Source organism: Armigeres subalbatus, chromosome 1, assembly GCF_024139115.2.
Source record: "Armigeres subalbatus isolate Guangzhou_Male chromosome 1, GZ_Asu_2, whole genome shotgun sequence".
Lineage (NCBI taxonomy): Eukaryota > Metazoa > Arthropoda > Insecta > Diptera > Culicidae > Armigeres > Armigeres subalbatus.
The window spans coordinates 86167316-86190605 of NC_085139.1; the positions used below are offsets into that span (position 1 = coordinate 86167316).

Sequence of the window (23290 nt, forward strand, 5' to 3'; positions counted from 1 at the left end):
AAAAAGTCGTGGGCTGGAAAGGGTTAACAACGAACTAACATTCATCCAAGTAGAGAACAATTAGTAAACGGATTTGGTAATGTTAAGGCTCAAGAAAAATTGGGCGATGAAACAAGTTTTCTGATTGATTTACCAACGGCGAAGTGTCATCTGTCTCTTTCCGTCCTTCGAAAAATTGTGATTGTGTAGTGCAACATCGAGAAATACCACAAACATTCATTCAAAAAATAAGGATTGATATAGTTGTTCGATGCCAATTTTTGGTCCCCCTTCAACATCATGGAATAATTTTCTCAATAAGTTTGTTTAATAGGCCTGTTGGTGTTTTATTCTTTCAATTGTAGCTTTATTATCAATCAGCCATTCGCTTTTCGGCTTCGTTCGAAATATAGGAGCTGTTAATAATACTTATTAATACAAGACTTGATTTTTCGCATTTTTTTCTCAATGAGATGATTATTAAATATATACAGGCATTCGTGTCACAGCAGAAAAATGTTAAAAATACAAATAATATTTGCTATTAGATATACATCTTATGTGGAGGAGTTACGTGGATTTTGCTGAGACGCCATCCATGAGTTACATAAAACCAAAGAATTGGAAAGAGTTTCACAGGAACGTAATGGCTCATTAGAAGGAAATGGAAATCTCACATAAAAAAGTATTCAGGGAGAAAGGAGTTGGAAATTCGTATGTTTAGCGTTACATAACAAATGGATGCTGACTGATTAGTGCGTCAGTACGCGGTTAGAATCGCTTCGCTTTCGCGGTCGGCTTCGGCTTGTTGTGCAACATGGTGGCGCACTTCGGAATGTGTCGTTCAGCAGCGGTCTGATTGAAACGGCGCGAACAGTGCGGACACTGGATGTAGTCCGGGTTCTCCGATGGCGGTGGCGGTGGCAAATCTGAAAGCTTTCCGCCCTTGGCCAAGTGGGCTTGCATTTCCTTGGCCGCACGGATGGCCTGGATGAATTCCTCGTGCTTGCGGCGCCAGTCGCTCTTACGACGGCTGTCTGCGGTTGCGCCAGTTGCCTTGGTAGTAGTTGACATTCCGGAAATGGATTTCTTACTCGCCCCTGCTCCAACCTTTTTCTTGGACAGCACGTATTTCTCCGCTTCGGTTCCCAGCACTCGGTGCTTAGTGGTGTCGAACACCTTCCTTTTCTTGTTTTTAGTTTTTTGGCAAATCTCCCGGTGCTTTCCAATACGATCTTCAGCAAAGTTCCGTCCACAGATAGTGCATCGCTCTAGTCCATCCGGCACGGGTTCCTCTTTTAAGGATCGATTAGAGGCTGCGGATGTTGTTGATACGACTGATGAAGCGGTCGATGGTTTCCGACTTGGCCTGGCAAGGGGTTTGCCAGTTGACGTCCGAGATGCAGAAGACTGCGAGAGCATGATACGAAAAATTTGATCAGAAATGACATTGAGTGGAATCAAGGCCTGCTATAATAGGAGTACTTACTTTGGAGGAGTTTGCTGACGAAGGGCTGCTCGATGATTGTGCTGGAGCTGATGAACTCGCCATAGCCGGAGACTTTTTGGGCACAGACTTCGTCGCACTGCTACTGGCCTTAGCAGTTACAGTGGGGGTCGTTGTGGGTGTTCTCCCTGGAACGGGCTTCAGTTTAAGGCTGTTGACGTTCTGGTGGTGGCCATTGAGTTTTCCCACATTTGGAAGCTTCCGGGGAATGGGCGTTGGTGTCAGCGTGATGTCTTCGTCGAATGAAATAGTATCTGTAAGGCAGATGTGGATGGTATTTGAATAATTATGTACTTAAATGAAAAAGGCAATTCCTCCACTAGGTGTTCAACTTCACAATGTACTTTTTATGTAATACATGGTGATATACACGTGTGGATCAACATTGATAAATGTCATAAAAGTCCAGTCAGTATAGTACGCATATATCTAGGAACAATATTCAGACTATCCCATAATTTTCAAATTTAATATTCAACAACCGTTGTAGCAGCAATAAATCTCGGACAACATCATTCTCGTGTTCTGCCTATCAGAAAATTGACGCAAATTGTCACAGCCAATCATGCGACGGTGAACGAGCTGAGTACCCACCAGAAAAAAATACCTATATAGAAGAGCGAGAAGGAGATTTTATACCAATCAACTTTCCCTTATCGAACGAAGACTACTGTACCGGGAAAAGTGACGTTGAGTGGAATCCTTTTCAATTATTCACCAAAGTAGGCCGTTGCACAGTGATGTCTCGAGACGGTAGAAGTAGAACAAATAATGGGCAGAATCTTTTCTATGTTGGGAGCTTGGTGTAATATTTCAACTATGTATGTTCCTAAAAATTTTCATTGAAATTGGATGAAAATTTTGCTTTATTCGACTGCTTTAAAAATATATAAGAATGCTCTAAGAACGAGATGAAGGCTTCACGTGCCTGTGATTGCATGAACTTGATTCTACGGTTGTTGTGCTCATGGATTCGAGTGCTGCTAATGTGTTCATAATAGAATGAAGGCTCTCCAAAATCTAAGTGGTTTCATCGCCGCGACGGCGACAACTAGTCGCGGCGACTCATTCGCTGGGCCGCATTGCATTCCATTAACGCTTCCATACCAACGGAAACAGAATCACAGTCATCAAGTGACGGCGAAGCTCGCGTCGCGTGGAATCCTCGCTGCACTCAACTGAATTTGGGGGTTTGTATTTGGCGAACAATCACCATGCGTCTCCACTGACTGGATCGGAATGCTGGTTAATGTCTAAAATTAAGTCTCGGAAAAATAAGGGCTGCGTTGTGCATTTCGATTTGTCAGCACTTTGGCCACTAACAGTCGTAGATCGTTCCGAATCGAGTTGCGGAATGCTACTCAAGAACAAGGCATGTAAAAACACTGAACTTTGTCGACAACTATCAATAGGGAGACGCGCCAGCCTAGGGCTGAAAGTCTCCATAATAAAGACAAAAAAAAACTATCAATAGGAAACAAGTCCGGTTCGCCGCTTTTTAAAGCTCACGCTTCGTGTCTATGAGCGATTTGGCGTTGCAAGAAAAGAAGTAGGGAAAGTGTACCGGTTTTGGCCACCTTAGTGCCTAATTTGGCCAACCCTGAAAAATGTATAGTTGTCAAAAAATGTCGATTAATTTCAACAGAGAAGAAAGATAAGGGATACATCTCCTGTTAGAGCTAATAAAACCCTCGAAAATTGCTTTACTTTTGGAGTTATGCGAGAAACTGGCCAAATTAGGAACATGGGCAAAACTATGGTATATTTACCCTAGCAGAATGTCGCGCAATCGAAAAATTTGCACGATAAAGGATAGGAAGACAATTTTAAAAGACTTCTGAAAAATTCTAGAAGTAATTCATTTTTTATACTGTAAATAAATCGAAACATCCGTGTGTTTGTAAACAAAGGAGAAGATTTGAAATCATTAGGTCGCCAACTAAATTTTCGTTGTTTTCGAGTTTTTGAGCTTTTTAAATCTTGTATTCGTGCGCTGTGTGTCAGTATACTATCAATACACCTGTGATTATTAAAGTTGTTTGAAAGGAAGGAGGAACGTTGCCACGGATGCACTGTTTCAATCACCGATGATAATGACATGGTATGTTGTCAAGGATTCTGCAAGGCTACGTTTCATCTGAAATGCTCGCAACTAAAACTGAATTCGAGCACGAGTCGGAGACATGTAAGCAGCGGGCTGCGTCGAAGATGCAGTATCTGAACTCAATTGATATTTTGAATTGCGGACACGTGACGGTGATGAATAGCATAGACTACACTGTTGTATCATTCTATTTTACGCTGTTTAGTATTTTCACACGGTTTGCTCCATTATCAAAAGATCGCCCGATTCGGAAGAATTCGTACCCAGAATGGTTCTCTCCGACAGTTATTCAAGTTTTCAAGGTTAAACGGAAAGCATGGAAGAAAAAGCGTAGAAACCCTACTCCGGAGAATATTGCCTCCTACAAGCAGCTTCTAGCAACTTTCAAAGTATTGCACCGAGAAGCGTATCAGGTGAATATCGCACGGGTTTAAAATGAAATTAAAGAGAATCTTAAATCTTTCTGGAAATTTGTAAACAGCAGACGGAAGAATGTCGGCATTCCGGAGGAGATGAAGTATGGAAACAAATCTTTCATCAATGGCCCGGACACTGCAGAACTTTTCGCTGACTACTTCAAGAGTGTTTACCGAAGTGCTCCCGTAAATGAAATCAATTCTCCAGACGTTGCTGCCACGGACTCTATGAATTTGTCACGAGATGACGTAGAGCAAGGATTGATGGAGCTAGACGTAAGCAAGTCGGCGGGGCCCGACAGAATTCCAGCTAAGCCCCTAAGGGTTTTTAAGGATGAACTTGCAGGACCATTGTCTTTTCTCTTCAATTCATCGCTGTCATCTGGCTACTTTCCGCAACTATGGAAAATTTCGCACGTCACTCCAATCCACAAGAAAGGATCCCGCTCTAATGCTGAAAACTACCGTGGTGTTGCAATCCAATCCGCGATGCCGAAATTATTTGAACGACTAGTTTACTCACATCTCTATGAGCGCATCATCGAACAGGTCTCGACATCACAACATGGTTTCCTGAAAGGTAAGTCTGTTGTGACGAACCTGTGTGAGTTTAGCTCCATGGTTACAGACTATATGTCTAAAGGCTATCCAGTTGGTTGTGTCTATAGGGATATGAGCAAGGCATTCGATGTTGTTGGGGTGGATAGCATAATGCGCGCAGTAGGAGACTTTGGTATCAGAAGAATGCTGTTCGAATGGATTAAAACATATCTTTTGAGCAGAATTCAGTATGTGAAAGTTTTCAACAATTCATCGGCTTCCTTCGAAGTTAATGCAGGAGTGCCGCAGGGTAGTCATTTGGGCCCACTACTTTTTGTCATGGTCATGGATCAGTTGCCTTCTTTCATGACTAACGCGATTGTGCTTATCTATGCTGACGACGTAAAACTGTCCTTGATGACTGCATTTTGCTGCAAAAGGATCTTCACAACTTCGAAAGATTTGTAAGCGAAAATCTCGGCACAGTAGCGGTTAATTAACACAGAGTGTCTAAACAAGATAATAAAGGAATTAAAAAATGGACTAAGCGTTAATCACAGCAAATGCCCGGTGATTACTTACACCAGGAGAGTTCAGCCGATATCATTTACGTACACTTTGAGACAGGCTTCTTCAACGAGTAGATAACGTACGGGATTTGGGCGTAATAATGCATCAGTCACTGGCATTCAACGACCATATCAATGGAGTCATTAAAGAGTCACTGCAACTTTTTGCGCTTATCCGATGGTTTGGCCGTGATCTTACCGATCCTCACGCAATCCTAACAATATATACCGGCCTCGTTAGGACTAAACTGGACTTCGCGGGTGTTGTGTGGCGGCCCCAATACGACGTACACATTCAACGGCTGGAAGCAGTACAGCGGAAGTTTTTGAAATTCGCTGTGAGAAATCTTGGATGGAGAGAACAGTTACCGGAGTGTGAAGATCTCTGCTCATTGGTTGATTTCGACACCATCAATAGCAGGCTCAAGATCGCTGACATAGTGTTTTTCTGCAACATCTTGAGAGGGCGGATCAGCAGTCCGTATCTTTACAACCGGCTTCACTTCAACACTAGTCCGGTTACTGTTCGTCGTCGGAGAGTCTTTGATCCTCCATTCAGATCGAGGAACTACACGCAGCATGAGCCAACTAGTAGGTTCATGAATGATTTCAACAGACTACAGGATGTTATTTCCACAACTATGACAACAGAAGTGATTCGTAATAAGTTAAGATTATATTTAAGAGGACAACTGTATGTGTAACGTTAATTTTGTGTATAATATTTAAACAGGGTAACGGGTTTACAGCCTATAGTCCAATAAACCAAACCAAACATAAAAAATAAAATTTTGAAATCTAAGTTTTACGTCCATTATGCAGTGCAAAAGAATTAAATTACTTCTAGAACTTTTGAGAAGTGTTTTAAAATTTTCTTCGGCCTACCGTGATCATGGGAACTACTCATTAGCTGAGACAAACCCCCAAGCTAGCTCCTGTTCCCTATGTGACCTTTAATCGCCATCTTGTGTTCCTATTGTGCCACCAAGACCTCACGTTTAAAACACCATCGCCGTTCTAAAACTCGATACCTGCCCTAGGAGAGAGTGTCCACCAAGTGCGCCATAAAATCAGGTTTTTCCCAGTACGTCCACGGACTGCTGAAGCCTCGATTTCGTCACTACACTCGAGGGGTGCACGACACAGGCAGAGGGTCCACGAGAGGCTGCAGTCCGCCGAGAAGAAGCTGACATCCACCCCTGACCCAGTTGCAGAAACCGAAGAGTCTACAGGTAGCGGAGTAGCAGTGCGCGGGGCCCCGAAGAACGAAGAAGAAAGAGAAGTGAGGAAGTAAGGAAGAGAAAGGTAGGAGGTAGAAGTAAGGAAGTGGGAAGCGTCGTCCGGTGTTTGAGGACGGACGCGAGAAGGAAGAAAGAAGTAGGACGTCAAGGAGGAAAATAAAGTGCACACGAAATAAAGTGGGAGTTTTTCATGAGACATCTTGGGTATTTCTCTATCGCGGAGTGTCACGAGCGTAGAGCTGACCCTGAGGCTTGTTAAAGGGGGTCTCACCAGTGCTGGGGGTAACATGGCCCTTTTCTCAGTAAGTTACATCTTTTGACCCGCGTATACTTTACATTTTAGTTGTACCCAAACCAGTTGTTCCATATTCTTCAAATTGTTTTGGAGTTTGGGTCAATTAGTCTACAAGGTCAAGTGAGCTCGTAACAATCCTGACAGCAGCTAGTTCTGTGCATATATCTTCATTGGGCCTCCGCGTATATTCAGTAGCTTAGTTGTTTCCTGATTGATTTTCTAGATTTTCCAAACTGATTTGAAGATCTGGAGTTTGGGGGCTGCGAAATGGTGAGTTGACATCCGGGAAGGGGCGCCTAACATAGCTCTGGCCCTCACAAGTTCCAATACTCACGCTTCCACGGGTCTTCCGATGACAATTGACCGCCAGCTAAGGGTTGCGTGCTTAGCTGGTAGTGCAGCCTGGGCACTGTTGTCCTTCTGACATCAGCTAGAGTGAGAGGGTGCGTCCTGTGGGGTCTGCCTAGGATGTGGTGGGGTTCGACAGTGGGCTCTGTTGAACTTCTATAAAAAGCTGCATGTGTCCCCAAGCAGGCCCTATCAAAGCGACCGTGTGCCGCTCAAAGCGCACAAGCCTAGTCCTGGTGTTGGGTGGGACTTTAAACAAATTTGACCCGACTGATCGAGCGTCTGTTCACCAAGGAGGTGCGGCTCCAACAGTGTCTGTTCTGGCATCCAGCGGCTGAGTATGAAATGCTATTCCCCGGAAGCTATATCTAAGATGGCAGCCCCATCCCGGTGGATAGGGAACCTTGGGCCAACAACCTACTGCTCCCGAAATATCAATTTGTTCGAGAATCCGATAATGAAAGAATACGGACTGATTTTACGGCGACGACTCTTAGCGCGAAACAACGGACACGAATAGGAACATGGAACGTTTTAACCCTAGCCCAGCAGGGTAAATTGGCACAACTTGCCAATGAGGCACGCCGCATGAAGCTTGAGATCCTGGGACTGAGTGAAGTCCGTTGGCCAAACTTTGGAGAACACAGAACGCCGTCGGGAAAGTTCTGCTATACTCTGGTTTACGAGGTGAACACGCTCCCCGGCATCGCGGAGTTGGCTTCCTACTAAGCGCTCAGGCACACTCTGCGCTTATGAAGTGGGAACCTATAAGTGAAAGGATAATCGTTGCCAGATTTAGAACACGGGTCCGAAACCTTACTATAATCCAATGTTATGTGCCAACCGATGCTGCCGATCTGCAAGACAAAGAGAACTTCTACAGTCAACTCAATGCCGTCGTAGATAGAATTCCGAAGGGTGATATCAAGATCTGTTTGGGCGACTTCAATGCGAAGATCGGATCCGACAACTCGAACCATGAGCGCATTATGGGACGCCATGGTCTCGGAGAAATGAGCGAAAACGGAGAGCTGTTCGCAGAATTTTGTGGTAATAACGACATGGTGATCGGGGGATCGCTCTTCCCTCATCGACCGGTTCACAAGGTCACGTGGGTCTCCCGTGACGGCTTTACAGAAAATCAAATCGACCACATCTGCATCAGCCGAAAATGGAAACGGAGCCTTCTTGATGTACGGAATAAACGTAGTGCCGATATCGCGTCTGATCATCACCTCCTCATCGGCGAAATACGCCTGCGCATTGCGCGGATTCGTCGGCAGGAGGAAAGAGTTGGACGACGATTCAACACACGCCGACTGGAAGATGCCACGGTGAAACGGTCCTTCGTTGAAGAACTGGAGACGCGTGCTGCAGATATTCCGGAAGGTGGCAGCGTGGAAGACCAATGGACCGCCATCAAGAATGCCTTCATCGCCACCAGCGAGAACAATCTGGGCGAACTACGCACCCAGAGAAAACAATGGATCACCGATGAGACCTGGAGGAAGATAGAGGAGCGAAGAGAAGCCAAAGCCGCGATAGAGCGATCGAAAACCAGAGGAGCCAAAGTCTTAGCCCGTCAACGATACGCGGCTCATGAGAAGGAAGTAAAACGCTCATGTCGACGGGACAAGCGAGCGTGGGCAGACTCTCTGGCCGACGAAGGAGAGAGAGCCGCCGCAACCGGGGACATCCACCTCCTCTACGATATCTCACGACGCTTAAGCGAGGCGAAGATGAATGCAACGATGCCTGTGAAAGACGCGAATGATCAATTATTGACCGACCCAACTGAAACGCTGGTTTGAGCACTTCGAACAACTTTTTCAAGTGCCAGCCAGGCCATCACCACCTCGGCATGATCTGCCTAGGATCCAACGTATAACACGCGTCAATACCGAAGCTCCATCACTGCTAGAGATTCAAACAGCCATCCAAAGCATGAAATCGAATAAAGCTCTAGGGGTCGACCGCATATCAGCCGAGATGCTCAAATCTGACCCCATGACATCCGCACAGCTACTGCATCGTTTATTTCGTAATATCTGGGACACCGCAACTTTCCCGGTCGACTGGATGCAAGGTATCTTAGTGAAGGTGCCCAAAAAGGGTGACCTGACTGTATGCGATAACTGGCGAGGCATTATGTTGCTGTGTACCGTTCTCAAAGTTCTGTGCAAAATTATCCTAGCCCGGATTCAGGAGAAGATCGATGCGACTCTCCGTCGGCAGCAAGCCGGATTCCGTGCCGGAAGATCCTGTGTGGACCATATTGTCACGCTCCGCATAATTCTGGAGCAGGTCAACGAATTCCAAGAGTCCCTTTACTTGGTATTCATTGACTACGAAAAAGCTTTCGACCGTCTCAATCACGAGAATATGTGGGGCGCCCTGAGACGCAAGGGAGTTCCTGAGAAAATCATCGGCCTCATCGAGGCACAGTACGAGGCCTTCTCGTGTAGAGTGCTGCACAATGGGGTCTTGTCCGACCCTATCCGGGTCGTAGCTGGTGTGAGGCAAGGATGTTTTCTATCACCGTTACTGTTCCTCATCGTAATCGACGAGATTCTGGTAGATGCGATTGACCGTGAACCAAACCGCGGGCTGTTATGGCAGCCTATAACCATGGAGCACCTAAACGACTTCGAATTGGCTGATGACGTTGCACTCCTCGCGCAACGGCGCTCTGATATGCAGAGTAAGCTCAACGACCTTGCCGAGCGCTCCTCCTTGGCAGGTTTAGTCATCAACGTCAACAAAACAAAATCGTTGGATGTAAACACGGTGACCCCTTCCAGTTTCACAGTAGCCGAGCAACCAGTGGAGAATGTTGAAAGCTTCCAATATCTTGGTAGCCAAATGGCGTCAGACGGCGGTACCAAGATCGACAGAGGCGTACGGATCAAGAAAGCAAGGGCTGCCTTTGCGAGTTTAAGAAATATCTGGAAAAACAGGCAGATAAGTGAACGAAACCAAAATACGAATTTTCAACTCTAACGTGAAATCTGTGCTGTTATACGCTAGCGAAACATGGTGTGTATCAGTGGAGAACACTCAACGGCTGCAGGTGTTCATTAACAGATGCCTGCAGTATATAATTCGGGCCTGGTGGCCTCACAACTGGATCTCAAACAACGAGCTCCATCGTCGTTGTCACCAGAGGCCGATAGCAACAGAAATTCGGGATCGGAAGTGGGGCTGGGTCGGCCACACTCTACGTAGGGGCGGAAACGAAATCTGTAAACAAGCATTAGACTGGAACCCAGCGGGACATCGCAGCAGAGGCAGACCCAGAGGCTCATGGCGGCGAAGCCTCAATAAAGAAATAAAAGAAGTCAACCGAAATCTAACCTGGCAACAGGTTAAAGCGATAGCCGGGCAACGCTCAGGATGGAGGTCTTTCAAGTCGGTGTTCTTTCCCGTCTTTGCCAAAGCTCCATCAGTTGTTAGGCCTTCAGTCTTCAAAGAAGAGTTCAAAATCCTTCATACAAGTCTTAGCAGCTTTCCTCAGGTCTATACATGTGACAGTCGTTTCTTTCATTGAGATCAAAGCTGGTAATTCCTCTGTAATTTGAAGATGATCATCGATTCCTCTTATGAAGACAGCTACATATGCCTTGTTTTTTACATTCAGTATTTTCATCAATTGTTAGCATGTAGATTCAGAAGCAGGTTGGTTTTTCACGAAACGCAGTCTTCTGTAAGAACTTTACGACAAACTAATACTACTAAATGAGGTTTTTCTTTAAGAACACACCATATCAACAACAGCCGATATGCATTCCATAACAAGTTCTCCGTCCTGGAAAGGTTACATCCGTATTGCCAAAATCTAATTCACAACAAAACTGGCCCGTGCTGCATTATTCGATTCCATGTTTGCCCAGATTTAATCCTTTCAATTAGTAATAACCTACATTATGTTTTAATAAATAATAAAAAGGAGTTTCTCGAGTCAAATAGATAAGCTTTCGGGCCGGTGATTAAATATTTATTCTTGCACGCCGCGGGCCACAAAAAATGAAGCCAAGGGCCACATCCGGCTCGCGGGACGTACGTTGGGCAGCCCTGTTCTAGGATCTCCAAACTGTTCTTGCTTCAGGCTAATTGGCCTTCTAGGTGAGCTACGCTCAATATAAAACCATCCATACAAGTCTCTAGAGAACCTGCGTATGATATTCCACTCAGTTATACCTAAACCAGATGTTCTCTTCTTCTGGAGTTTGTATCAATTGGTCTACCAGGTCTACTGTACTCGTTCCATTTTAACGGCAATAAGTCATCTCCATACAACTCCTTGGAGCCTACGCGTATGATTTGCTTTTCGAGTTTGTCCAAACCAGGTGTTACACCAACTATTCTGGACCTCGGATAATTTGGTCAACCAGGAAACTAACTACAACCAATCATGTCGATAAAAGTCCATAAAACTCATTTAAATAACTAGTCAAGTCAAGTCAACTACGATACACTGAAGCCGGCCTTACTGTTGAGGTTGAAATACGTATCTAGAACATCTGAATTGGACAAAACTGAATGTGAAATAATTTTCTGGGTTCTATGGAGTTGCATAAACATAATTGGCAGCTGGAAACCTAGAATATCGGGTTTGGATGTAGCGGCGTAGGCTCTAGGGACTTGTGTGGACATGACTGGTAGCTGTCAGATTTGTATCGAGCGAATTTGACTTGGTGGATCAATTGATCTAAATTTCAGAACAGCTTGAAGAACATAGAACATCTGGTTTGGGTACTACGGATTTGCAGGAACATGACTTTCTGCAGTCGTTTTTGTATCAGGCATAGTTGATCTAATGAATATGAACTTCAGAAAATTTTGGAGAACCTGGAGTTGTATGGCCTTGACTGCTCCTGTCAGATTCTTATCGAGCTCAGTTGGCCTGATAGACCAAAATGAGTTGATTGAGTTGCAAAATATCCGCGGGGACTCTAGGGGGTTATATGGATGACTGGTTGCTGTCTAGAACATCTGGTTTGAGCATAACTGAGTTGTAAAATATACGTGTGGGCTTTAGAGAGTTGTATGGACATGTCTGGCTCCTGTCAGATTTGTATCGGGTTCACTTGATCTGGTAGATCAATTGATCCAAACTCCAGAACAATTTGGAGAGCCTAGAACATCTGGTTTGGGTATAACTGCAATGTAAAGTTTGCGAGGAGGCCCAAGGGAGCATGGACATGACCTGAGAGAGAGAAGACAGCTCGCTTTATTTACGTTCATCCTAATGTCACCGCGATCCAGTCACTGCGAACCGAAAAAGTAAACACTGCGATGCAACTTCAAATGGTCGTAACCAAAATTATTTATTTGGCGATTTATGTTTGCAACTTTTCTTATATTTGTTATAGTGATTTGAACCCGTAATTATCCATGTGAATGATCCCGTATTATGAGAAATCGGTTTTGTTCCATGTTAGGATGGTCATAACCATTAAAATCAGCTAATTTGAACAAGTTTTTATTGGAGTGAAAAATGTTGCTTCCGACGTTATGAAACGTTACTTTGATTTGTTGAGTTTCTACGGTTTCCACACAAATAAAGAAGAAGAAGACATAGTAAATAAACGATCTGTCAGTGAGCTGGCTTCTCTCTCTCAGGACATGACGGATTTCCATTGGTATGGGTTTCGTACATACTTAGAATATTTTAGAGTATACGGTAATTTTTTAGTGAACTTACAACAGCTGAACGTACGGTAATCAGTTCGGTAAACAAAACGATTACAGATCGTTCGGTAGATTTAGTCTGGGAGGGAGAGCCAGATACTACACACGAAATCAAAATAAAATTAAACGTAATGACGCAAGCAAATTATCGGTGAGAAAAACATGTCAAAGCAAGCGACGCGCGAAATTACCAATTTTCGTTTTGCGTGTCATCGATGTTTTCATTAATTTCGTCGAAGCCGGTGCGTGACTTACACGAGTTTAAGAAAACGTTCCGAGTGCGGGCAGTTTAAACATGAAGTGTCTCGTGAAATATTGCGGCCGGAGCAGTGAGAAGTGTCCGGAATTTAGTTTTTTTCGCTTCCCTACGGAGGGAATCACAAGATCCCGGTGGATTAAATTCTGCCGATTAAATCCGGATGTGGAAATCAAGTTCTCGAATATGCAGTGTAAATAAAATACGAATGTCGTGTTAGCAGCTTTCAATTATTAATGTGCGCGAATGGGTTTTTCGTTTTTCAGACGCATTTCGAAGAATCCTGTTTTAAAACGTGTGCGAAAAGACGGAAGTGGCAAAGCAAAAATTCTCTTCCAGCCATCCATGCCTTCACTGCGAATCCAGATTCACAAGACGATCACTTCACTGATTTTATCAAATCTCGTCCTCTGTATTCCTCTCCGGCTCTTCATGATCACAATTACGCAAATTTTGTTACCGTAATTGCGGATTGACATTGAGGAACGTGAATCAAGCGATCAAGAAAATAATTCATTGAGCGCTGGGCAAAGAGCATCAGCGCAAGAATGTAGTGAGTTGGGAAATGTAGATGTCGGGTCATGTGGACTAGAATACGAAGCGGAAAGGCGGATATTTTTGAAGATGAAGTGTATAGAGAACGGGATTGCGATGCAGGGAAGGAGAAGCAAAATTCTTTTCGATTGTTCAGGTAATACATAAGCTTAATATGTTACTCTTTTTCTCAAGACTACCTAATGATGCTTTGAGGCATAATACTTCTTTTTTATATTCTGTGTTATTATTTGTTGTTTCTTTCATTTTATATGCATCCTTAATTTTCTATTTTTGTATTTCTCGTTTACCAAAACCAAACTTTCGATAGAAGGCTGCTCTCTTTGCTGGTTTGTTTTAATTCTTCGTTCCATTAATAGTTTGAACCCCTTTCAAACGAATGGGGCTCAAATTAAAAAGTGTTCATATTAAACATGGTCAATCGACTTAGTAGACGAATTGAAGTGATGTCTGTATGGGTGTATGTACTTGTATGTGTTTGAAGAAAAAATATGAGACACAGTTTTAGTATTTAGCATGATCCGATTTGCTTAAAAGATGTTCCATTCAAAATTTTATTCTTAAACTACTGCGGTATCTTGAAATGAATATGAAGTGTTGGAAATAACTGAATCCATCTCCCTAAAGTGCGATTTTGACCTCTCTTATGTGTTTTTCTCATTACATTTTATAATACACGAGAAAGGCAGGTAGACTAGACTAGACATTTTATAATACCAGAGAAAGGCAGAAAACCAATAGGTAGATTATACTGTTTTTTTTTGTGTTTTAGCATATCGCTTTGATTCTGACATCAGCGAACATGTAATGTTTTACAAGCAGGAATTACCTGACATGACTTGAAATGACGTAACATTACCTCAAATCCCAATCAGCACAAGTCGAGTGAAACTGGTTGCAGCAACCTATTGTGACTGAATTTGGTTACATATAGGGAGTGAGTGCTAGTAATGATGGACCCCATGCGTATAATGGACCCCCTGAACAAAACTCAAAATTAAACGCTGGAATCGATCATTTCTTGCAAACTTATATATTCGCTCAGCTTCTGAGACAAGCAGACGTGTTTTCGATTGCGCTCTCCGAAAGTCAAGCATATTAAATCCGGTGGTTTATTTTTCATCCGTCCGTGCCGCATCGCGCGCTTTTAGTGTATCGCGATGAGGCGAGAAAATACTTTTCGTATAGATTACTCGCGTTTCCCGGTGAAGCCGTCTTTCGAGAAGGTGCATGGCTTTTGCCGCACAGTTCTAGGACTGAAAAAAGAAGATGTTGTGAGACTCCAGTGCCACCGCGGTGAACAATGTGCGTTCGTCAAGGTCAACGATCTGACGCTCGCACAAAAAAATCGTGGACGAACACGATGAAAAACATGAAGTGGATATTGCGGGGAAGAAGCACAAGTTGCGAATAACGATGGAAGATGGAAGTGTTGAAGTGAAGGTGCACGATTTGCCAGAGAACGTTTCCGAAGAAAAAATCGTCGAGTTCCTCAGTGCGTTTGGGGAAGTGATCTCGCTGCGTGAATTGACGTGGGGTGATGGTTTCGAGTTCGGAGGAATTCCGCTCGGTATTTGGTCGGCTCGTATGCTGATCAAACGAAATATCGATTCGTGGGTCGCGATTGATGGCCAGCAAGCGTACATCCACTACAAGGGTCAGATTGCCTCCTGCAAACACTGCAAAGAGCAGGCACACACTGGCATTTCTTGTGTACAAAACAAGAAACTGCTGGTCCAAAAAAGCTACGCCAACGTGACGAAGCAAACTGAGCACCGACAAGCGCCGAAGAAGACGAGCGGAGCGAAACCCCCGATCGCAAAACCAGTTGGTCAGGGCTCTCATGCTCCACCTCCAGCATCGCTAGAGGCCTTTCCCGAGCTACCGAAGCCGGTAAGTGTGAGTCAGACCGAACCGTCTGGGTCAAAAAAACAGCCAGCAAGTCAGCCCGCTGCAAGCATCGCACGGACGGTGTCTCCCATCCCGCTGCAAAAGCAAAACGCGCCCTGCTCATCGTCGTCGTTGTTACGCACACAACCAAGGCAAGCCGAGGTAACTTTGGTAGACCTTTTCAAAAAGCCTGCGATTGCGACTCGTTCGCAAAGCCGAACCACCGGCTTCGAGACGGATGACTCAACAACGTCCACGAGAAGTGGACGAAGCCGAGGGCGCCCGCCCGGCAAGAAGCAGCGATGCGACGATGGTGACGACGAGCAGGACGTGGATTCTCTTCCATAAATGGCTCTCACCTCGTACAATCTCGCCTCGATAAATATCGGAACCATCACGAACCCCACGAAACTCAATGCGCTCCGTGCCTTCATCAGTAGTCAAAGCCTCGACATCGTGTGTCTGCAAGAAGTCGAGAACGAACAGCTTTCCTTGCCTGGCTTTATAGTTTTCGCTAATGTAGACCACACGAGGAGAGGCACAGCTGTGGCGGTGAAGGAGCACATCCAGGTCACTCACGTGGAAAAGAGTCTGGATAGCCGGTTAATCGCGCTGCGGGTGTACGACACGACCATCTGCAACGTCTACGCTCCCTCCGGTACTGCGCATCGAGCGGCCAGAGAAGATTTTTTCAATAGCACGCTGGCGTACTACCTTCGCCACAACACCGCAAACGTCATTCTTGCTGGCGATTTCAACTGTGTACTGCGTGCATGCGACTCGTCCAGCCCGAATACAAGCCCGTCCCTAAAAGCAGCCGTCCAACAGCTGCAGCTGCATGATGCGTGGGAAAAGCTGTGTCCGCGTGATCCCGGTTTCACATACGTCAATCGAAACGCACAATCTCGACTTGATCGTATCTACGTAAGCGCCGGCCTGCGAAACAACCTACAATCCGCATACACGCACGTCTGTTGCTTCACGGACCACAAGGCGCTAACGATAAGACTCTGTCTCCCCCCACTGGGACATGAGCCCGGGCGCGGATTTTGGGCCCTACGGCCCCATCTTCTGACGGAAGACAACGTTGCCGAGTTCCATTATAAGTGGCAATATTGGACTCGGCAGCGCAGAAACTATGGGTCGTGGATGGAATGGTGGCTGTCGTACGCTAAGCCAAAAATCAAATCATTTTTCAAGTGGAAATCTCGAGCCGTTTTCGAGGAATTTCACGATGCGCACCAGCGTCTCTATGCGCAACTACGGCTAGCGTACGACGGATACTTTCAGCATCCCGAAATGTTGATTACCATAAACCGTCTTAAAGGTGAAATGCTGGCGCTGCAAAGAAACTTTTCCCATGCGTTTATGCGTATAAATGAAACGCACCTGGCGGGAGAGCCCATGTCTATATTTCAGCTGGGGGAAAGACGACGGAAAAAAACACACATTACGCAGCTACAAACGGCTGAAAACGAGATTGAAAATAACCCACAAGCAATCGAAGCAAATCTGCTTGCTTTTTTCTCCAGCCTCTACTCGGAAGAAGCAGCAGATCACAACGAGGACGGGTATGTATGCGAACGAGTCATCCCACCAGACGACCCTCTGAACGAGCGATGCATCGAAGAGATAACGACGGCAGAAATATTATCTGCTATCAGAGCGAGTGCGCCAAAAAGATCACCCGGCGCCGATGGGATCCCACGGGAGTTCTACCTCCGCATGTTCAACGTCATCCACCGAGAGTTGAACTTGCTTCTCAATGAAGCACTCAACGGCAACCTTCCCCATGCCTTCGTTGAGGGCATCATCGTGCTGGTGAAGAAGAAAGGTGTTGACAACACGGCACGCGCGTACCGGCCCATATCGCTGCTCAACAGCGATTATAAACTTCTTTCCCGCATACTGAAAAACCGGCTAGAGAGCGTCATGCAAGCCCATCGTGTTTTGAGCGACGGACAGAAATGTTCGAACTCAGAGCGTACCATTTTCCAAGCCACTCTTGCTCTAAAAGATCGGATCGCCAGCCTCCGTCATCACCGTCGCGCCGGTAAGCTCATTAGCTTTGATCTCGAGAACGCCTTCGATCGGGTGCGCCATTCATTCCTTTTCGACACCATGCGGTCGCTCGGATTCAACGAAGGACTCATCGCTCTTCTTGCGCGCATCGCCAGTCGGTCCACATCCCGGCTACTCGTCAACGGGCGTCTCTCTCGTTCGTTCGAGATCTCTCGTTCGGTGCGGCAAGGGGACCCGTTGTCCATGCACCTTTTTGTCATCTACCTCCATCCTCTAGTGTGTCGGCTCGAGCAAGTGTGTGGGGAAGATTTGCTTGTTGCCTACGCCGACGACATTAGCGTTATTGTGACGTCACCGTGGCAGATCGAGGCGATGAGGGAAGTTTTCCGTCGTTTTGGTCTTGCCGCCGGCGCGCAATTGAATTTGCGCAAAACCGTTGCGGTGAATGTGGGGTACTGCGAAGGGAATATTCTTGATACCCAGTGGCTACAAACTACCCATGTAGTCAAAATCCTGGGTATATCCTTCACCAACTCCATTCGTCTGATGACAACCCTAAATTGGAATTCACTGGTTGGGAAGTTCGCGCAGCAAATGTGGCTCCAATCGTTGCGCACGCTGACCATACACCAGAAAGTCATCATGCTAAACACGTTCGGCACATCCAAGCTATGGTATCTTTCGTCTGTGTTGCCACCCCTCGGTATTCACACGGCGAAGATCACATCAACAATGGGTACGTTTTTGTGGAGAGGAGTAGCTGCCCGCGTACCGATATTTCAGCTGGCACGGAGTAAGGAGCATGGAGGCCTGGGCCTGCAAATTCCGGCTCTGAAAAGCAAAAGCTTAGCCACCAACAGAGCCCTCAATGAGATCGATTCCCATCCTTTTTACAGATCCCTTCTTTTCCATGCTAATCCTCGCCCACCAATTTCAATAGACTATCCCGACATCAAAATTATCCTCTCATGCTTATCCCAAATTCCACACCAGATCCAACAAAACCCCTCCGCCGATCTAATCCACCAGCACTTCATCAATCAAACGGACCTGCCGAAAGTCGAAATAAACAGTCCTGCGATCAACTGGCCACGCGCGTGGCGAAATATTTCGGTAAAGCAGCTCACATCCGCGCAACGATCCAAGTTGTACTTACTAGTCAACGGTAAAATTGAGCATCGAAAACTGATTTTTGTGATGCAACGGGTGGCAGACGAGAACTGCAAACACTGTGGAAACCAAACGGTCGGAACGTTCCATCATAAATTTTTGTTCCTGCGCTCGTGTCGTCCAGGCATGGACAGTTTTGCAACGAAGGCTAACAAGAACAACGAACGGGTGGAGACGATTTTCCTTCGAAGAACTTTCTAAACCTGTACTGGCTGGTATAGGAAAACCTATGCGAGTGGAAATTCTTAGGATTTTTATAAATTACATCAACTTCGTTAACCAGTGTAACGACAGGATCGATGTGAATGCATTAGAATTCCACCTTGATCTAGATTTTTAAATTGTAAATACTTCGTAAAACCGTGAACTCTGTATCAAAACTTGACAAAATAAACTGAATTTTAAACCACAAAAAAAAAAAAAAAACTTCCATCGGATGAAGTTGCTTCATATACCAGGACAGCAGTTCCTTATAATTATTATGGACTGTGGAACAGGAAATTAATTAGTTATATTAACTAATTTGTAATTGTAATTACGCTCAAGGGAATGGTTTATATGGAAAAATGTATGCAGAAACATCCAAAAACAGTAAATTGCAGCTGGACTACACAACTTACGATGAAGAACTATGATACTCATACAGATCTTGGAGAATTTAATACAGAATGTTATGCAGAAAACCGCGAGAAGATTGGAGTTCGCCCGGCTAATTTATTAGCATTTCTCTAAAGTGGGGTTTGAGCAAATTTCGTTTCTTTCACCTTTGAAAAGAAATAAATTCACCCCTACAGCACTCCAGTAAAATGCTAATATCTTTGCGTAATATACTCTAACCCGAGTAGCACAAGTGAGACAAAAATGGTTGTCGCAAATTGATTGTGACTGAATCTGGTCACATACGAGTTGCAATAACCTATGTGAAACATATGTGCTGCAAAGGAATCTTCTCGCGGTTTTCTGCATAACATTCTGTATTAAATTCTCTAAGATCTGAATGAGTATCATAGTTCTTGATCATACATTGTGCCGTCCAACTGCAAATCACTGTTTTTGGATATTTCTGCATACATTTTTCCATATAAACTTCCAACGAGTTTAGCACCGTCCAAACGTTGACCGATTTGGCTGAAATTTTGCCCAGAGCATCAGGGCATCAAATAGAACCAAATAAGAGGGCGGCCCATCAAAAAAAAAAATTAAAAGTGTTTTTTGAGCCACCCTACTGTCTACGTTAAATTTCGGACACCCATCATCCAATGCGATTTTTTTTTTAATTTTCACAAACCACTGAGAAGATCAATTTACATGACAGCTCGATCTCTCCGCTTTATGTTATTCGTTCAGTGTGTTTTCATTCTTGTCCAAAGATATAATATGGCTTCAAGTCAATTGGACATTGTCACAGTGTCCGAAATTTAACGTGGACAGTCTTTATATAAACAAACTGGACGTGTATAGTAAATTTCAGTCGTTAAGGGGTCCTTTGCTAGCACTCACTTCCTAAGTTACTGTGATCAATGTGCTGCTCAAGATGATCTGATATGACATTGAACTTAGACATTTTTAGACATTATATTTCTAATTTTGGTGACAGAGACAGTTTATCTAAGTTGTTTTCTGTTTGAGTACAAAAAAGAAAATTATTACTCTAAATTAATGATTTCGTGTGTGTTACTTCTACGTGAAGTTAAACGATTTACAATGATATGGAAATGCTAATATCATCTTCCAAACTTGGACGTACATGTTCATGATAGCATTAGAGGCGAAAGTATAGAATTGATAGTTCCGTTAGCCAGTGGAGATATATCAGCTTCCACACTGATATTCTTCCCTCCCCCTTCATACGGGAGCTTGGCAGAAGGAAGGTCGTGCGATATGTGCCATCACAAATATTGCCCTCCGCTCGCTTTCAAATCGACTTCTATAAAAACATTCTTCATGCCTGCCGTATCCTAACGGAACTATCAATTCTATACTTTCGCCTCTAATGCTATCATGAACATGTACGTCCAAGTTTGGAAGATGATATTAGCATTTCCATATCATTGTAAATTATTACTGTTATTTTCAACTTACAGGGTTGCGAATAAATGACAAGAACGAGCAAAACAGTGGAAGTCGAATGCATCTTATTGGAAAAGGAAGTTCTTCGCACTTCGCAAGAATATTTCGTTGGTGGGAAAACTCAAATCAATTTTTCGGAAGCATCAAATGGATCTTGTCCTAGGAAACGTGAAGAAAGTGAGAAAATGGTCTAACGAAACACTCGTTGAAGGTTTACAGATAAGATTTGCTTGCGGACGCGGGTATGACAAAGTGCGTCAACTACCATATGTCGCATTACCAAGTTACACTTGCTTATTGGGAAAGATCAAATCTTTGCACTTTGATACAGGTATAAACAATACACGAGTTTTTAAATTATCCGATAGATTTGAGCTAAAAGGTCTTCGGTTGATACTCATAAAACTGACCACGAGTAGAGTTGTTTAACTTATTATTGATATTCAAAGAAACAAATAGCTATTTAAAAATGTTTTATATGCCAAACCAATTAATATTAAATGGAAAGAATTGGGGAGTAAGAATGGACCTAAAGAAGGGGCATTGAGGTGAATACCCAAGAGACATTTTGCGCCAAATCGTATTCAGAGTTGGCAGCACCCTCATAAAACTAATATAAGAATTACAGTTTTACTTTTTGTTTTCGTGGTAGGTGTTTCATATGAATCTAATGCTTTTTAGCTCAGGTCACAAGGTAACATAAAAATCTTACATTTACACCATTTTGTTAGATTCATGTTGTATTAAATTTACAGGAATCTTGCACGAAGTCTTCGAATTATTAAAACACAAAGTTAACGCTATGAGTGGAAAAGAGCTGGATTGTGGTTTAATATTAGACGAAATGAGTATCGACGAAGCTGTGGAATACTGCACTAATAACCAAAAGTATTTTGGAACAACAACTTTGCCGCCTAGCAATGAACTGGCCACACATGCTATGGTTTTCATGTTAGCTGGCGTTCATGTGCGCTGGAAGCAAATCGTCGCTTACGAATTCACAGGCAATTCCATTCCTAAAAGCTGCTTGAAGTCCGTTGTCGATGAAATAATATCGACGGCGGAGAGCATTGGGCTAAAAGTGCACTTTGTTACATCTGATTGCGGTGCGTCTAATAAAGCTATGTGGAGTGACTACGGCGTGAGTACGAAGAAAAGTCTAATCCATAATGATCTGTCGATCGAACATCCTGCTGACGCGAATCGCAGATTAGAATTTGTCCCAGATCCCGTTCATGTTTTTAAAAGCTCTGTCAACGGATGGATATCGAATGCTGTGATCACTCTCCCTGCATGGTACACTGACAAAAAAGGTTTGAGTACCAACGAAGTGAACAGAAATCATCTGACATTATTGGTCAAACATGAAGAAAACCAGCGAACCAAAATGGCTCACAGACTGACAGCAGCGGATGTTGATTTTGAGCGATCGAAAGCTTCTAACGTAGATAAGATGAAAGTGAGCAACTCTACTAAATATTGTAACCATTCCGTGGCAGCTGCGTTGAAGGTTTTAGCTGAAAATGCTGATCACGAACCTTGCGGAGCAACATCGCAATTCATTGAAGATCTGACCCGGTGGTTTGATCTTATGTCCTCTAGAAGCTTAGAGCATGTGCTGGACCCATCGGATAAGGCCAAATATAATGCCAATGTTCAGCATTTAAAAATGATGGTGCAATTAGTGTCCGACTTCTTCTTCTTATTATTATTGGCATTACATCCCCACACTGGGACAGAGCCGCCTCGCAGCTTAGTGTGTAGTGCAGCTCCTATCCGAAAATTGCCTAGACCGGCACCGGGGATCAAACCCGGCCATCCTCAGCATGGTCTTGCTTTGTAGCCGCGCGTCTTACCACACGGCTAAGGAGTGTCCGACATTAAGGTAAATAACAAGAACTTTATTCTGTACGAAATAAATAAGTCCTCGTATTTTAGGTTGGTTCCGATGGCCACTGGAAGCCGTGGCAAGCGGCTCTTATAATGACCACCAACGCTATCCTTCGAATGCAGAAGAAGTTCATAGAAGATCTCGGTTACCCGTTTCTTTTTACGTCACGGTTCACGCAAGACTGCGTAGAAAATCTATTTTCTGTCGTTCGGTCCAAACAACGGAGGCCCACACCTCTGCAGTTTAAGAGTCATCTTCGAACCATAACGCTCTCGCAGTATATGCTGGAAGTGAAAAATTCATCATACGATTTTGACGATCGGAAATATCTGTCAGGTTTCATGGATCATTTGAACAGCATCGATCAGCAAACCGTTTCGTCAAAAGCATCTCCGAAAAGTGAAGAAATACTCGATTTCTCGAAAATTGACGATTACAATGGCAAAGCAACTTCTCTTGAATCAAAGTAATGCTGAGGCTAATGCAATATTCCATGTGTGTGGCTATATAATTGGAAGCATTAGTAAAGTTAATACTACGTGCTGTCATTGTCTTTGTGTTACGCTAACACTTTATGATAAATGCTTTGGCAAGTTCTCATCTTTGATGACTAAAGGCAAAGGAAAATTGCATACTTATCCGACAGAAAAAATGTTTCACTTCGTTTTATGCTTGGATTCTATTATCCAGGAACATTTTGCCGATAAATCGTTCATCGACAAAGCTAAAATTGATGTGGCTCGATT

At 44.1% G+C, this 23290-nt stretch overlaps 1 protein-coding gene across 7 annotated transcripts in view; it reads right to left on the bottom strand.

Moving 5' to 3' along the window:
- Window positions 1-324: 324 nt before the first annotated feature.
- Window positions 325-23290, bottom strand: part of LOC134227817 (zinc finger C2HC domain-containing protein 1C-like) — a 283047-nt gene continuing 260081 nt past the window's right edge. For all 7 annotated transcript variants that reach the window (XM_062709542.1, XM_062709504.1, XM_062709513.1 and 4 more), the window contains 2 exons: window positions 1469-1740; window positions 325-1389 (listed from right to left, as the gene is read on the bottom strand). In XM_062709542.1, the coding sequence (XP_062565526.1) occupies window positions 751-1389; window positions 1469-1740 (911 nt within the window). In that variant the 3' untranslated portion in view covers window positions 325-750. The remainder of the gene's footprint in view (window positions 1390-1468; window positions 1741-23290) is intronic.